This window comes from Trichechus manatus, unplaced genomic scaffold, assembly GCF_000243295.1.
Source record: "Trichechus manatus latirostris isolate Lorelei unplaced genomic scaffold, TriManLat1.0 scaffold00046, whole genome shotgun sequence".
Classification (NCBI taxonomy): domain Eukaryota; kingdom Metazoa; phylum Chordata; class Mammalia; order Sirenia; family Trichechidae; genus Trichechus; species Trichechus manatus.
Genome location: NW_004443982.1, coordinates 14,982,435 through 14,999,462, shown reverse-complemented (window position 1 = coordinate 14,999,462; position 17,028 = coordinate 14,982,435). Strand labels below are relative to the sequence as shown.

The following is a 17,028-nucleotide window of genomic DNA, read 5'->3' as shown; positions in this document are numbered from 1 at the left end:
TCTAAACCAGCAGTGAGCTCTTCCACATGCTCTATACCTCTAGTGAGCTGCTCTTCCACAACCCTGGTGAGCTCCTCCAAACTCATGGTGAGTTTCTCTCTAGCCAGTGTGATCTCACCTATACCGGCAATCGTCTCTACACTTGTGAGGAATCATTCTACACCTAGTGTGATTCCCTCCACACCTGTGGAAAAAAGTCAAACCAAATCCATTGCCGTCAAGTCAATTCTGACTCATAGCAACCCTATACGACCGAGTAGAACTGCCCCATAGGGTTTCCAAGGCTGTAATCTTTATGAAAGCAGACTGCCACATCTTTCTCCCATGGACTGGCTGGTGGGTTCAAACCACCAACCTTTTGGTTAACAGCTGAGTGCTTAACCACTGTGCCACCAGGGCTCCTTCACACCTGTGGAGAGCACTTCTATATCCATGCTGAGTTCCTCTAAACACATGGGGAGCTCCTCTATACATGTGAGGAGTTACTCTACACCTTATGTAATTAGTTTACACACAATCCCCTTTACACCCATGGTGACTTCCTCTACACCCATGGTGAGCTCCTTTACACTCAGTATGATCTGATTTATACCCATGATCCCTTCTGCAACCATGGTGAAATCCTTCATACCTAGTGTGATTATATTTACACCTGTGATTTCCCCCCCCCCCCTTACACCTATGGTGAGCTCCTTTATACCCACGAGGAGTTCCTTGACAGGAGCAGTGATCTCCTGTACATTGTGGTGAGTTTCTCTACCGTCATAGTGATCTCATCTATACCCCTGATCAGTTCTTTAACATTCATATTTTCAACCACCCTGATGGCTCTTACAGTAAATGTTCTAATTGTCTGAACTGAATGAACCACAATCTTTATTGTCTCCTAAACCAAGCTTATTACTTTCCTCACATCCCTTAAACCTGTGTTCCCTCATGTTTTCTTGGCTTAATTAATAGAACGACCCTCATCCAACATAGAAACCTCAGTTGGCCTCAGGCCCTCCCTTTGCCTCCAGCCTAAATAGAAATACAAGCAGCCAAATGCTCTAAAGTTATAATTTTTTTTTTTTTAATTTGGGCTTTTGAGAGTACCTCATTGCCTACAGTACTTCAAGCTCACCAGTCCTCTTTTGCTTAAATCATTTTTGCAGGTCTGTTTTACTGGTCTTCCTATCTGCTCTTTTCATTTTTCCACTCCCACCTGCTGTTTGACGTAACTTCCTAAAAAACAAAAATGTAGTGAATTATTAACAGTGGTTAACTCTGGAGTGGGGGAGGGGTGTTGGCATGAATGACAAGAAATTCTATTTCTGAAGTTTTGGACCAGAAATTGAGAGGGATCTTTTTTAATTAAAAAAAAACAGAAAAAAGATTTTAATCAGAAAAAACTTATTGGCTTTAGTACCCAAAGTCTTTCCCAAGAAACGGCACTCTTTCTCATTGCTCACACCCATTATCTAACCATCTTGGATTACACCATTCCCAACTATTCCTCACCTGCCACCCCACAGTATTTGCTGGCCCCTTCCTTCCTCGTCCATTTTCCCCCTTTCCTCAACATACTTTAAGACCCAGTATGGTCTCCGTGACCTCTTCTTTGACCCCTCTCTTCCTTCCTTTTGCTCTGCCACTGGTGAGGCATTCTAAGCACAAATGGATTTGATACGAGGAATCAGATGCTTACCAATCTTTGGAAGGGGATGACACCGGAACTACTGGGTTCAACAATAATTTGCTAAGGCTGCTGTACAGGGATTAGAAATCTGCTGCTGCCACAGCCACTACTGCCTCTCATCACCCACAAAGCTGAAGATTAGCTGTTAGAATGCTCCAACTGGCTGGCCCATCTCCCTGACCTTTCTTACCAGCAGTCACTGAGGTGGGAAAGTTCCTCTACCACACTGCCTTCCAACCCTAATGTGCATTCAGAAACCTAGCTGCAAGGGAGTCTGGAATATGTAATTTTCAGCTCTCTAGCCCCTGCAGTGAAAGGAGGGCATAAAAGGATGCAGAGACAGAAATCAAGTGCCAACTGACCGTACCCAGCACAGACACTGTTGGAAAAAATAAGAGCAGTGGCGTTGAGAGGTAAAAGCTACGGGCCTTGACTATCAAGCCAAGGAGTCTGGACTTGATCGAAAGGTACCAGAAAAACATCTGAGACCTGGAGGATGAGAAATGACACAACGAAACGCTGTTTCAGGAAAAAGCCTTCCTAAATATAAAGGGCTGGCCATGATGTGGCTACTGCAGTACATCAAGGCCAAAGGCAATGAAAAAAGCCTACAAAGGCATCAAAGGAGATAGAGGAGAGAAAGATCTAAGACATAAAAATATATGCCCAAGAATTGAGGTTTTAGGGTAGGACTCCAAATCGTATTCTGAGTGTAATTCCTCTGAAATCCTCCAGTTTGCTTTGGTTTATAGAGCCTATAAATTGCTCTGAAGTTCTCATAGGGACTTGATTATTGACATCATTTAAAACAAAATCAGTGACAACAATAACATGTTTCAGGAATACATAGGACACGAGGTACTTCAATTTTCTCCTTTCCTCAACAGGTTTATTGCCTTTTAAGAAAATTTTTGTAAAATATAAATACAAAGGCAGAGAATTTACTTACAAAGTTAAAACACAGATTTCAAACATAAACACACAATTCAGAAAATTTTAGTTTTATGTACATTTTCAAGCAACCTCAACATAATTATTGTTAGTTTTCAATATTTTACAGGGTACAGAAAAAATAGCTCAAAGTCTTCTTTAAATAAGAGCATAAAATGTTTAAACATATAAACAATCCGGTTTGATGCGTGAAAACTAATTTCACAGCTTTTAAATTAGGATATAAAAGTTTCATACAATTAGTTGTTGTGTGTGGAAATGGTTTTAATTTATATTACACACTACTGGATTACATCCAATAGCATTTACCTGGCCCGAGCAGGTACTCTGTAAACAAAACATAAAATTACATCACCAAGTGCCTTTACCCAATTCGCTCCCCCAAAACCAGCCACACAATCCTGACCACACTTTTAACAGCTACAGCTTCTGTCCTCAGAGCTTTGTATGAAATAAAGTCAAAGTGTGGAGTTTCTTGTCCTCATTTTTTTTCTCCTTAAAAAAGAAAAGACAAGAAAAGGAAAAAAAAAAATGTTCGAAGTAAAAACAAACATATCCCAAAACGTGTGTGCATTTAAAAGTAAAGAAACATCATAACAATTTCATAAAAACTGACTGAAGTTTAAAAAGAAAAAAACATGTTTCAAAGTCCTTCCAATTGGAGTCATTTCTCTTATATAAAGAAGAGATATTTTCATATGTAATAGTGTCCTTTCTTTACAGAAATAGTCGTATTATGACACATATGCACAAGGATTAACACTATGACACACTGTACACGGCAGGCCTGGTGCGCTCACCAGTAGTCATCCGAGGTCATGTCGCTGGGGTGTAGCCACTCCACAGAGGAGCCGAGCAGAGTCTGCAGCTCGCTCGTGAATTCCACCAGGTCTAACAGCTCCTTGCTTTCGGGGTTGAAGGCTTCCAGGTCTTTGGAGCAAGAGAACAACAGACTTGCTGAAACCTGACGGTAAAACTCTGCCTCTGCAATTGTGACAATTTCCACATTTGGAAAATTGCAGCGGAATATGCGGGATGACATTTTCAATTTCTTAAGCACATCTGAAAGCAATAGCCAATTTCGTGGCCTACAAAATAGAAAGGAGAGTGGTTTAGGCTTTTGGCAAAATTAAAAGAGCTTCCAACCATTAACTACCACCTTGACTTAACCAGTCCACAGCTGTGACAAGGGCCAGTTACTTCTGCTTCAAACCCCACCCCTGTCATTTCTCAACGTACTCACTCCCTGACTGACTAGCTCCTTTCCAGATGAGGGAAGTCGCCACTGCTGGTGGTAGGGACTCTGGACTCATGTGGCTTTCATAACATAATATCTAGAGGACCAACCAATTTAGACAGAAGCAGAAGCCTCTCTGGAGGAGGCTCCTCACAACGCCCACCTCACTGCTCCTGTGGCTAACAGAGACTAACAGTTCACTAAAGCCCCACTCGCCCAGCTCTGGCTTCAACTGGGTCATGACTGAGCATACCACTATGGTGGCCAAGGGCAGGGTCTGCATCCCTTGGGGTTGATCTCTTGTCTCCTCCTCCCACCCCCCAGGACATTTTAAAATACAAAAGGCTGCCTCTCCTTTTTCTTCACATATCTCCAACCCATCCCTCATCTCTCTTGGGAGAGATGCTTTTGCATCGGGGCACTGCAACTTTATGGTTTCTATTACTAATAAATGTGGCTATTTGTAATCGCATATGGGTTTATAGCTTCAGAGTCTGAGGAAGGTATCATCCATTAAGCATCTTTGTTAACATACAACAGAGCATAGGTCTCTTGATATATATGCCCCAAGGGCCTGGTCACTGGCCTGACCAGGAGGGGCAAGACTGGATCTAACCAAATCTGACAACAAATCAACATCCTAGAGACCATGTATAATGATTTTCCTAACTATAATCTAGAAGGTACAATTTCAGTATAGCCCAGTTCATCCGAAGTACCCAGCAAGTCCCCTATGGTGGCATGTTGAGATGGGGTGCTCCTAAGGAGGATGCCTTCCCAAAGAGTTTCGTGACTGTAGATGCCAATTCTTCCGTGAAATTCCAGTGACTGACTTCAATGCCCATTGGCCTCTCTGATGGGGACAATTTATACCATGCTGTGCTCCCCAACCCCCAGCAGGTATATCAAGCTTAATGTACACCTTTTTGGGGAAAGATTTACTTTGTTAAGTGAGATTCATGCACACTTAGAACTCATTCACCCACCCTCATCTGCTTAAAAGGAATTTCTAACCCTGTCACCCCAAGAGCAGATCAGCTTTGTTTTCAACCCCATGGCAGCCATGCTCACCCCTGAGAGACAGACACTTGGATGTTGTAACACGGTAAGAGGGGGCTTTCTGAAAATTCAAATTCAAACACATCGCTATAGGCATCATCATCATCATCCAGGTCCTCTGGTCCTGGTGGGTGTGCCAAAACATCATATCCACTTTCATCATTGGGTTCTAATGCAGAGGAAGAAAAGCAATCAGTGAGCCAGAGCAAGATCTCCACCGTCATCAAACAGGACTCTAATTAAAACAAGAGCCTTGCCACCACAGCCCTGTTTCCAGCACCCACCATCTACCTCCCCTCACCCACACCAGAATGTAACTCATTCACTTCCCACTGAGCTGAAAAGACCAATGGTGCTCACCACACACAGAGCTGCCATAGAAGTCCCAAGACCCATTGGAGTCATCGTCACTGCGACCCTGAAGGTCATTTAAATAATCTGGAAAGAGAAACATAACAAGATAAAATCTGTTGATGAGACCAAAATGCCAGCAAAAGTTAGGGGTCATTTTTCCCATAAATTCAGAACAGGCTGGTATGTTACTTCCTGGGGACCCCACGACCCTCCCTTTCTGCCCATTGGTGCAATTCTGCCACACCCTGTTCTCTGCAGTATCTGGCAAAAACTTATATACCACTCAAACTAGAGATGCAACTATGAGCCACGCCTAAGGTGAAAAGGCATTTTTAGAAAATGCAACTAATTTTAGGACATATTTAAAACATTAGGACAAATAGATCAAAGCAAATATAGAATCAATGGCTAATCACCAAAATGATTAGCTTCACTAGAGTACTATTTTATACACCCCACAAAAGCCAATCACACTGCAGCTGTCCTAAAAATGTTAAAACTCCACTGTTTTACATTTCTGCCCAGTAAAGTCCACATCTGATTTTTGAATAGTATTTCTTGAACTTTATCATTCCCGTTTCTCGAAAAGACCTACCTGTTAAAAACCTTTCCATAAGTTCGCTGTGAGTCATTTTCATGATGGTTCTACCTGAGTATGTAGCCAGAGTGGGGTCAGCACCATAGGAAAGGAGCAGGCGGACAATTTCCAAGTGATCATTCTCGACTGCATCATGGAGAGGCCTAGAGAGAGGCACATTGGGGATTGAGCGTGTGTACACACGATGCTCGTTTCCTCTAACCACTACAGGCAAAAGTGGGTGCATGTTTCCCATGTGTGCTAAAAGTTTTAGGCACACTGTTTCACCGAAGAGGTATGCACTGTCACTGCCATTCCAGATAGAGGAAACTGAGGCACAGTGACTGTCCAAGGTCAAGCTATGAATTATCCTGCTATTTCTACACCTAGTCCTTTCCAGGGCAATGGAAGGGACCACTTCGAGCCTAATTCTCAAATGCCAAGTCTATCCTAATTTAAGGCCGAAGGAGGAATTCAAGACAAAAATGAAAATGTTTTCAAGCAATTTAAGCAGTGACACAATGTATGAAGATAATTTACAGGGAAAAAAAAATAATAATAATACCACCATGACAGAAGCCAATACGACAAACATTTTTTTTTTTTTTAAAAGCCTACGCTTTTTAAAAGAACTGTTAGGTACAAAGAGAAATGATTAGTGAAGACTCTCCTGCAAGCCTGACCCCAGCACCTTAAATCAATGATCAACCTTCTGGCCCAGAAGCTGAGGGGAGAGAAGAAACTGGGCCTGAAGCTGGCCCACACCAGTGCATTCTCAGGAGGGTACAAAGCCCTCCTACCCACATCCATGGGGGCATGGAATGCTGTCCACGGTCCCTCCTGAGGGAATGCTATTTAGAAACTGTGAAAGAGCAAATAGATTTCAGTTTTGCTATTTTTATGACTGTCCGGAAAGTCCTAGTGACCTGCCTCACAATAACCATCCCACTCACACAACCAGGAAAATGCTCAGGCTGACTCAGACCTGAGCTGCTGACCCAACAAACCAAGGTCAAGGACAGAGTGAAGGCCAGGGATTTGGGGAGGGGGGGTCGGTCACGGCAGCTCCTACCAAGCCGGTGGCCATGGTCCTCTGTCTGTACTCCCAGGACTTTCAGTTCACATATATTTTGAGTATGTTGATTTCCTAAATAAGGAAGAGCCCAGGGTCTTAAAATTCAACAGCACTGATTATTCATAAGGCCTAACATTTCCAGGGTCTTTTGTCCACAGCACCTGACTGCCCTCCCTTGTGATTCCCCAATTGAGGGGAAGTGACAAACACACATATGCACAGAAGTAGGAAGACGGAGGGCCCCAAATACCCCCCAGGTCCCCAGCTGAGGAAGAGGGACCCTGATGGTAAAGGTCGGAGGTAATGATGAGTGTGACCTCAGAGTTGCTGAGAAGCCAGGCCTCAGCGTGGAGGACTATGGAGACCACAAGGACTCAGGGAGCAGGGAGCCCCTCAGCTTCTTCTTTTGGGCTCCAGTGCAAAGTTATGGCAATTCAGAAAAAAAAAAGGGTTTTGAAGCAGCAACAAAATGTCCCATTTGTCTCCATCTCAGCTGTATGTTGTTTTTTCTTGTCTTTGAGTACGGGAATAGCTTGGTCACTGAACTTTTAGAAAGAAAAAAATTCACAGATCAAGAAATTAAGGGAAAAGGCCAGGGTGTATAAAAACAACAACAAAAGTTTTACCAAACCGGAACCACAATGTAAGTTCAAGTGTAACACTGAAGCATACCTTACATAACCCAGGCAAAGACACACACACACACAGATAATCAATTTAGAAGCCAGAATCAATCCTACTAGGGTAACTACGTGCTGTTCTCTTTCTTTTCATTAAAGGAGTTAGAGGTCACAGTCAGAAAAGCTCACAAATGCTTTCTAGTAGCATCTTGGGATGAGAGGAAAAAGAAAATGATGCTGAAAACCCCAGAACACGTCATAAACGTTTAAAGTTATACCTAATTTGCCAGAAAGGTCTGCCTGATTCAATTCCAGAGGATTTTGCCATCAATGTACTCACACGTCCCTCCCATCATCTTTCCTCCAAGGTCTCCTGCACACCCTGAGAACCACCACCTGTGCCCAGGCTGAGAGCCAAACCCACCACTGACCTGGTTCCATCCTGGGCACTGCAGTTGACGTCAGCGCCATATTCTAGCAGGTGTCGCACGATGTTGAGCCAGCCCCTTGCACAAGCTTCATGCAGGGCACAGTAACCTGCGTTGTCTCGATGATTCACGTCGCAAATCTTGTTCTCCAGGCAGTACAAGACCACTTCCTGTGGAGAGGGGACGGGGGACCACCATTAGATCACTGCCAAATACACCACGTAAGGGTTACCTTTCCATAGCTTGGTAGTGCCTACTTTCAAAGACACACACCCTTGGGCCTGGGTAGGCAGAGGATATCTGGGCTTGGTATTGGAGTAAACTGCAGTCTAGGACTGTGTTTGAAACCTGGCTCTGCCACTGCCCCAGTTGCCTGGCCCTGGGTCAGAAAGAAACTTCTCCAAGCTTCCATTTCCTCCTCTGTGAAAACGAGGAGAATCACAGAGCCTACACAGGGGCATTGGAAGGATGTGATTAGATAATCCTACAAAAGCCCTTAGCCCAGTGCCTGGCATCATGTGTACAGAGGGATCCTGGCTGCTAATATCTTAAATGACGCATTAATACGTACAAGGACATTCCAAATCGGTTAATTCAATAGGTGATGGTGATGACAACAAAAGCTCAGATAAAAGTATGGCCGAAGGGCCCATGCAGAGAGATCTGATGAGCGAGAGAACACCTCAGCTTAAGAGAGGGACACCCAGGAGGTTAGCTATGTCCTCACACCCTTTTTAGGACAAGGAATCTGATCCTGGGCGGCAATGCTTCTGGTTTTATACTAAGTAGACTTAAAGAAAAGTCTCTCTACATATACCACATACATCATCAAGAAACAACGGGAAATGCTTCAAGTAGCCCCATTTTCTATTTTGCCTCACTCATCACCCCGCTCGGGGCTGAATCAATAGAATATTTTCATATTTACATAAGTTAATTACAGGAATCTGATATACCACATTCTACAACCTACACATTTCAAGAACTAAATAAAACACAAGTCTTCCCTTCCACCTTTTCAGAATGTGCTCTGTGTCAACAGTTTGCGTGAGAATCACTGTTATTAATCTCGCTTCTTTTGGTGTGTTAAAATATTAATATGAACCTCTCCCGGTAAGCAGAGCAGTAATTTATTCGATGTTCTATTACCTTGATTAAGAAAGTTTTCCAACACAGAGAAGAGTATCTGCCACCAGAAAACATGGTCTACTATTTTCCTACAAGTCATACCTAGCAAAAAGCTGTTGGGTTCTGAGAACTGGGGGTAGGCAGAGAGCACGAGTAGCCCAACACATGGTCCACTTGCTTGATGGGGTCAGGGTGGGATGCCCTTTGTGACAGCTCTTAATTACTCATCTGCTAAATCTAAGACAGGGGTCATCTAGCCTGCTCATCAACCCAAGGTGGGTTCTGAAAACCTGTATGCCTTTCTGGGACACGTCAATCAAAATGCTCACTCACTTGAGTGTTAACTAGAATGTTCCATATGTGCACCCTGTAAACCTAATGTTCCATTCTGGTAAACCTCCATCAGTACCGTGTTGCTTTAGGCTACAGTGGCAGCTCCCTCCCAAAACAAGAGGCAGAAGAGAGAAAGCATGCCTACAAATGCATTTCTTCATTCAGATCCTAACCTGCCAGAAAGCCCACAATCCTCTGGGCTCCCAGGCCACCTTCCCTGAGCGCTGGTATCCAGGATACCGCATGAAGCTGCTGCTCTTTTAGCAGGCCCTCACTAGCCAGACTCGAGTGGACGGCTGCAAGCTAATGAGTTGTGTGCCCCAGCCAGGGAGAGGCCCTGTCACGTGACTCCGGGATCAGGTCTGAGCGCCACCAACTGCTGTGCACAGATCAATTTACCCGGATCCCAGCAGCCTGCCTGCTGTCCTGTCAACCCAGGGTTTATTTGTTCTGACAATCATGGCCTTCACCTGGAAACCTTCATGGCTGCTAGGGCTGATTCGAGGATAAGTCAACTCTCCTCCTGGAGGATGGCAGTAAAGGCACTAATGGTCCGACAGCCAGGTCATGCTTTTGTCACGGGCTGTCCTAACTCAACAGTGGTGATATCACTATTTACACAGTACTTCTCATGTCCTCAAATGAGAATGCCTCTGCTATCCCACAGTAACGTTTAAGAGATATCGGGAACAGAAGGTGGGGTTGCTGTCATTGGACACTTAGGTAAATTGAGGCCCAGAGAGGTTAAACCTCAAGTTCAAATTAACGAGAAGTACTAGACCTGTAACTCACGTCTCATGGTACCTGGGTCCACTGGGAAGACTTCAAAGGCCCAATCACGGGTCCCAGTTTGCGGGCTGCAATCCAGCTCTCTAATCCAGCATCGCTAGACCCTCTCTCTTGAGGTCAAGTAGACTAACTACACCCTCCTAGCTGGGAGGAGGGCAGCATTTAAATAGATGGCAACCGCCATCAACAACAGAGAGAATAGCTAAGAGGCCAGACAATTCTGTCTACCCAATACACTTGTTGGTTTATTTCCTACACTAGAAATGGGAGTGTCGGACGGGCAGCCCACCCATTCCCAAACAAAATCACACTGTTTTTGTTGGACCATTCTCTGTTAAGCGGCTATAAGCTGAATGCCATTAACCGCAAGATGTAACCATAAAGGCCATAAACCCGACATTGCTAATTAATTAAATGCCTCATTAACTTTTTTAAAAACATGATTTATTCAATTCATAGAAAATTTAACCATCACCACGAAACACACAAGCATGTGGTGGCACATTCACATTTTAAACCAAAAACAGTAGCCTTTTACAGGACGGGAAAGGTTTGGGCATCTCTGGCCATTCAAGTGTTGTCTTTAACGCAGATCTGGAGACAGGGTGTTTCCCAGTCTCAAGAACCAGATGAACGTGACAAAAAGCTCAGACAGCCTTTTACACTGCACATGGCATCTTCAGCTGAGCAAGTAAGTGACAATGGTAAAGACCGACTTCAGGAAAACTCTCATACTAATGCTGTGCATTCCAACTGTACCTTAACCAGGTTAAGCAAATTGTCCTTCCACTTTAACAGGTTTAAACCTCCACATGGGACCTAGTCTCCATCCCAACACTTTAAATTTGGCAAAGAAACCCCAGCTTTCATCCTGGTTACCTGTGAAATGCACATCTTGCAATTTACACTTGAGGAGACAAAATCAGTTATCCTTACGTACACACCCTCATGGCCTCATGTGCCACCAAAGGCCTGGTAGCCTAGAAAAGTACGGAGCAAGTTGCTCCTTGGTTTAGGACCCAGCTCTATGCAAACAAAATGGAAACTGCTACTCAGAGGACCAGCAAGGGTCTCTCTAGGCCTCTGGTCCCAAAGTGGGTGAGACTGGTGGAAATGACGCCAAGTGCAAGGGCAGGCCAGGGCCTCGGAGAGACAGGGCCTGTGAGCACTGCACTGCACAAACCATCAAGCCTTCCCTACACTCTGGTGCTTGCCGAAAGCAGAAGCTTGTTTTCTCAGTCCCCATTAGCCGTCATTGGAAGGGAATGCTTATATGCAACATCTACCCATCCTCTTAGGTGCTGCTGCTCTCAGCTCACGGGAAACCACTGGCCGCCACTTGGATTTCATTTGCATTTGCAAGCGACTGAGCTAACTGTACCGAATCATTCCAGAGAGCTCTCTCCAAGATAATCAAGAGATCTCAAAATACAAGAGACAAGTTGATACAAACCACAACCAAAAATACCCTGAGCTAAGAAAACGCTGGGGCTTCAAAGGACGATCCCACAAGGGTGTTAGCCGACTGCCAACTTCCCACCCACACAATCATTCCTCAGGGACCAACTGGGGTGGGGGTGGCAGGGGAGAGGCACTAATGGGCAGTCACACCAGGAAAGGCTCAAGGCATAATGGACAGCAGCACTGAGTTGGTTGAGGTGTGGGAGCAAGAGTTCCGGCCAAATCCTGGGCGTCTGCAGCCGAGCCCGGGCCAGCCTCAATCCTGCCACCTCCGCGCTCCTCCACGCCTCCGCATGCAGCTTGCCGAGCCACATTTTATTTTCACCATTCAATTCCCAAAGGGCTGATGCCAGCATAAAAAAAAAGTCTTCGCCCTGTGGGCTACTGCATCACAATTTCAAGTGACAAGTGTGTGGTGGGGAGGGCCGCACTAGGACAGCGGGAGTCATCTATCTAGCAGAGGGTTTGAACTGTAAGGGAGCAATTCCAATGCAAGCCAGTCCTGGAGAGAAGCTGGAGCAGGGGGGTGGGGAGAGGGCTGAGCTTTGGAGCCAGATGGCAGGGGCTGAATCTGGACTCCCCCACTTACTCCCTGTGCAGTAGTGGGTGACGCCATTTAATCCCTCTGGGGCTCAATTTTCTCATCTGAAAGCGGGGATACTACTAGTTACTACCACATGAGGTGCTTGAAAGGGTTAAATGAGTTACTGTGAACCACACATAAGAGGAGGCCTAGTGTCACAGTGGTTAAGTGCTAGGCTGCTAACTGAAAGGTTGGCGGTTTGAACCCACCAGCCACTCCAGCTGCTCCACTGGAGAAAGATGTGGCAGTCTGCTTCCGTAAAGACTGCAGCCTTGGAAACCCTGTGGGGCAGTTCTACTCTGTCCTATAGGGTCGCTATGAGTCAGAACCGACTCAGTGGCAACCGGTTTGGTTTTTGATGGATTGTATGGGCTTAGAAAGAGCACATTGTCAACATAAGCTATCATTCTCATCGGCCGTGCTGGGTGGGGGCTTGGGGGAAGCGGGGAGAGGCAGAGGGGCAGTGAGTCCCCCTCCTCCTGAACTCATCTCTTCCCTCCTGGGGTTCCCTTGGCCTCTCTCAGAGAACGCTCAGGTCTGTTCCTCCCTGTCGCTTCCCCCACAGGAGACCTCTCCACCCAAACAGCACAGGCAGCCCCAAACGCAGCAAGTCATCTCACCTCGCTAATCAGAATCCAAAAAGGCTCATTAAAATTCCCCCAGTCACCAAGCCCTGAGTTATGTCAGATTTTGTATCAGAGATAAGCTAGCGAGACTGGAGGATGCCGAAGAAGTCTACCTGCCTGAACATGAACTGAACATCAGAGAGGCCTTTCTTTTCACACCGCGATTGAATGCACCACCAAAGAGACAGTGCTGAGGCGGGCTAACACAAACATCCTGCTAGAAAGCCTGGCCCAGCCCCTCATGTTGGGGTGGGGGGGAGGTGGGCTCTGCTCCAACACTCCAAGTGTACCCCCCTCCACCAGTGTGGGCACCCGCCCATCCACAGTCGGTGGCTTCTCACTCCAGAACACCCACAGGGAGAGACTCACCTCGTAGCCAAGCCTCGCGGCCCGCTGCAGGAGAGTCTCGCCAGCATTCTTATTGACGATCAGTCTCCGGGCTTCCGGTGGCATCGGGCGCGACTGGGTTGTCTCTTGAGGGGAAGTTGCACACGGCAGCTGCGACGACTGGGAAGCTGGGAGAAATTGTTGCAAACGGTCGAAGGGCTTCTGCTCCTGCTTGGCTGGTGACAGATCATAGTCTGAAGTGGGCTCTGGTCGCTTGCGGAATCTCCGGACGGTCACCTGTCACAAAACCAGGCAGTGCACAGTTAAGGCCGTGTCTTCCAACACCCCCTCTCATCCCTGCCTCCTTCCCAGGTTACAAATCCCTCCCCGCAAAAAGCCTTTTTTTTCCTTTCCCTTTTTTTGGGAAGGTGGGGGGTGGGGTAGTGCATCAAAGGGGAGGGGTTTGAATCTTTCTAGTTTGAAACTTCACCCTAACCACCCCCCAGCAAGAGACATACACCTCTAGGACAGGAGAGCAATGTTTTGGGGAGAAGTCCAGGGAAAAAAGCTTTCTCTGTGAGCAGCAGGCAGGCGGGATGTGCTCACACAGGCCCGAGGCGGGAGGGGGGAGGTCAAGAGGTACCTTGCCGTCAGCATTCTCCACGTAGTAGTCCCCTGTCAGTGACAACCCTCGCCTGGGTTCCTGAGGTATCAAGTGCTTGGTTTTGCACAGTCTCTTCCCGGATGGCTTCTCGCTGGTGTCGGCGTATTTCTGCAGCAGGGAGGCGGCCTGGCAATCCTCGTCTTCGTCTGTGCACAGCACATCTGTCTTCTGGCTTTCTTTAATTTTCTGCTGTTTGGCAGGCGGCCTCGAGGCTGGCGTACAGCTTGGCTGGGTCTGCTTTTTGCCGTTTGCATTGGTGGATGAAAGGCTCTTCATGGGCGGAGAGCCGGAGAACATAGGCAAACCTAAATACGGGGGGGGGGGGGCGGCGGCAGGCGGGCGGGCAGGAGGGAGGGGGAAAAGAAGCAGGCGTTACACAGTTGTAGCCGGTGCGGAAAGAAAAGCCCATTGTTAACACTGATCACTGCAGCAGCTTCAGTTTTTAAAGATATACCAATTATGTTTTCAAAGCATTAATATTTTAATTACCCCACATTCAAACGGCAAATAGGTTAACCCACAAAACACCAAGGGGGAAGTTTCTTCAAAGTGCCCGGACAAGAGGGCAAAAGCCAGCTCTTCCTGCTCTCCCACCCCAACCCGCTGGAGCGGGTGCAGGATTTTCCCAAGGCAGGCCAGCCTGGGTGCTCAGGGCCCAGATGGAAGACAGCCTGAGGATGCAATGAGGGCACTGGCAAGCTCCCAGGGCCACTCGAACCCCACTTCCAGCTGGGTGAGGCAGCTGGGGAATTCAAGCTCCCCTCTGTCCACTGCACTCCTCACTGTAGGTTCGGAAGGAAGTGGGGAGGGAAAGGCAAGGGGGTGTGAATGGACATCATGGAATAACTCCCCCTAAGGAGTCAACTTCCAGTCAGAGTCAACTTTTATGCCCCTAAGGTCCCCTCCGTGGCCCTTTCCCCACTGAGCACAGGGGACCCACTCTCCAGGAGTGGGGCGGGCATGCCTCACAGGACAGTAGAGGGGCAGCCTCGAGTACCTTGTTCATTGTCGTTGGGTTTGAGGGACTCTTCCGACCAGCTTCTATTGCCTTTGGCCTCTGATCTTTTCCTGCCGGGTTTCTCTTCGGTGATGTTATTCCCCTGGGCAGTGACCTCAGGCTGAACTGCCTGGGTCACTTCCTTCCTGTTTTGTCGGCCAGGTTTGCTCTCTGCTGGTGACACTTGGTGCTCCCAGCGTTCTCTAAGATGCAGCAAGTGGCGTTGCTTTTTAGGATGGAGCCCTGTTAATTCAATGCACACCTTCAGGTTGGTCAGCTCATTATAATGTGGGTCTTCTAAGTGGTTAGAGGAATTGTTTGTCATTTCCCTCTCAGGCCAGTCATCTAATGGAAAAATAACTACAAATTAATCAAAAAGCCCCCTCGGGGAACAAACTGTCTTATGCATCACTAATGGGGTGGGGGAGGGGGAGGGGCGTGGTCACTGTCTCTGCCCGAACAAGTCACCAAGTCTTGGGAAGTAGGCCTAGTTGTCTTTGGCCATCTTTGGGCTTGAGCTCCTACATCTGGCTTTGGGAGGGGGTGGTGCACAGGGGTGAGGGGGGTGCAGGCAGTTCCCTTAGGCTATAGGTATCCAAATCCCTGGGACTCTAGGGTGGGAATCCTTGGACTTGTGCTCACTAAGAAGGTCTAGGGGGCAGCGCCCTGCGTCTAGGGTGGGCAGCGTGCCTCACACCCACACCTACACGTCCGTCTACCTCTGGTCGCATGCACAGGCCCCCAAGCAGACAGCCGAAGCTGACCAAGCTTACCTTTCGAGACTCGTCTTCGCTTGGCTTTTAGCAGGGGGTCCTCTGGCATGTCTTCCACAGCGGTCTCAGTTTGGATGCTGTCACCTGAGACTTTGCGTTTTCTGTCCAGTCGGAGGGTGGGACTGTGAGGCATGTCCACAGCCACCGGGTCAGTGGGCGGCTCGCTCAGAGGCTGCCTCTCCACGAAAAACTTCTCCACAGGAAGATCTTTGTCTTCTTGGGCTTCAAAGGGATCAAGTTTATTCCCAGCACTATACTCGCCTAGGGGGAGGGGAGACAATAGATAAACAAAGAGCCAAAAGGCCACCACAAGAAGGAAGGATTTGGGGAGCAGGCAGGACCGTTATGGCCAAGGTGGTTGTTGTTGTTAGGCGCCATCAAGTCAGTTCCGACTCAAGGGCATCTGCTATTGATAGAGTCTTCCGTGGAGACCAGAGTCCTTATGCATAAGCGTAAGACCCTCAGAAACAGAACTCTCCAAAGGAAGGGCACGCTGAAGACAATCAGGAAGTAAAGCAGAATGCGGGCGGTACACCAGACTCACAATTTTCTTTTTCTACCTTTTCATATTTGGGGGCATGAGGGAGCCAGGAAATGAGATGGGGTCATCAACACTCTCTTTTTTAAAAAAAAGAACATGAAGTCCTTTCTTTCAGTAGCTAAATCCAAGATTCCCAAAATGGCACCTACAGAAGGAATAACACCAATATTCACTTGGGTCAACAGGGGAGATGATGAAGAAAGAGGGACAGGTCCTTTGTGGGCAGTGATGGTGTCTCCTGGAGGGCTCCAGGCCCAGAGGCAGGCTGCTGCTGCCTTCCAGGGAGAGAGGCAAGAAGCTGGGCAGACCAAAGGTATTGGGAAGAGAGGCCTGAAATGGCCAAAACCAAGTTGTTCTAGCCCATGCACGTGTTCAGAGGCAACATCAAAGAACTTAATCTGATCACTGCACCTCACCCTGTCCTCTTTTTTACACATGTGGAGGGAAAAGCTAAACCAAGGGGCTACCCTTACTTCCTGCCCAGGAAGGAAAGCCTCCTCCTGTCCAGAGGAGGGCCTCCAGACCCCAGTACCCCAGTGACAAAGCACACACCCACAGGGACATGAGTCAGCCCAGCAGGCACTCCTGCCTTCACACTTCTGCATCCAAGAGAAATCACCAGACAAGCTGCTATCCCCATCCCTGCCACGTGTTACCTTTCATATACTAAGTCAACACTTGCTACCTCTGCTCACTCTAGCACCCTCTGCTCATTCCTCTCTGCCCAACATCACTTCCTACTTTTGCTCCAGTCTAAGAACTAACTCATCAACTGCCTTGCTGGTTGCATTCTTTCTAATGTACAATAAAATATTAACAATGATTAC

At 47.2% G+C, this 17,028-nt stretch overlaps 1 protein-coding gene across 5 annotated transcripts in view; it reads right to left on the bottom strand.

Moving 5' to 3' along the window:
- Positions 1-767: 767 nt before the first annotated feature.
- Positions 768-17,028, bottom strand: part of BCOR (BCL6 corepressor) — a 47,982-nt gene continuing 31,721 nt past the window's right edge. For 2 of the 5 annotated variants that reach the window (XM_004376932.1, XM_023731923.1), the window contains 9 exons: positions 15,661-15,921; positions 14,888-15,130; positions 13,870-14,195; positions 13,269-13,523; positions 7,983-8,149; positions 5,875-6,020; positions 5,286-5,363; positions 4,938-5,094; positions 2,541-3,717 (listed from right to left, as the gene is read on the bottom strand). In XM_004376932.1, coding sequence (XP_004376989.1) covers positions 3,426-3,717; positions 4,938-5,094; positions 5,286-5,363; positions 5,875-6,020; positions 7,983-8,149; positions 13,269-13,523; positions 13,870-14,195; positions 14,888-15,130; positions 15,661-15,921 — 1,925 coding nt within the window. In that variant the 3' untranslated portion in view covers positions 2,541-3,425. Of the gene's footprint in view, positions 1,225-2,540; positions 3,718-4,937; positions 5,095-5,285; positions 5,364-5,874; positions 6,021-7,982; positions 8,150-13,268; positions 13,524-13,869; positions 14,196-14,887; positions 15,233-15,660; positions 15,922-17,028 lie in introns of those variants that run through there. The other 3 variants (XM_023731921.1, XM_023731922.1, XM_004376931.1) reach the window with 3 other exon arrangements.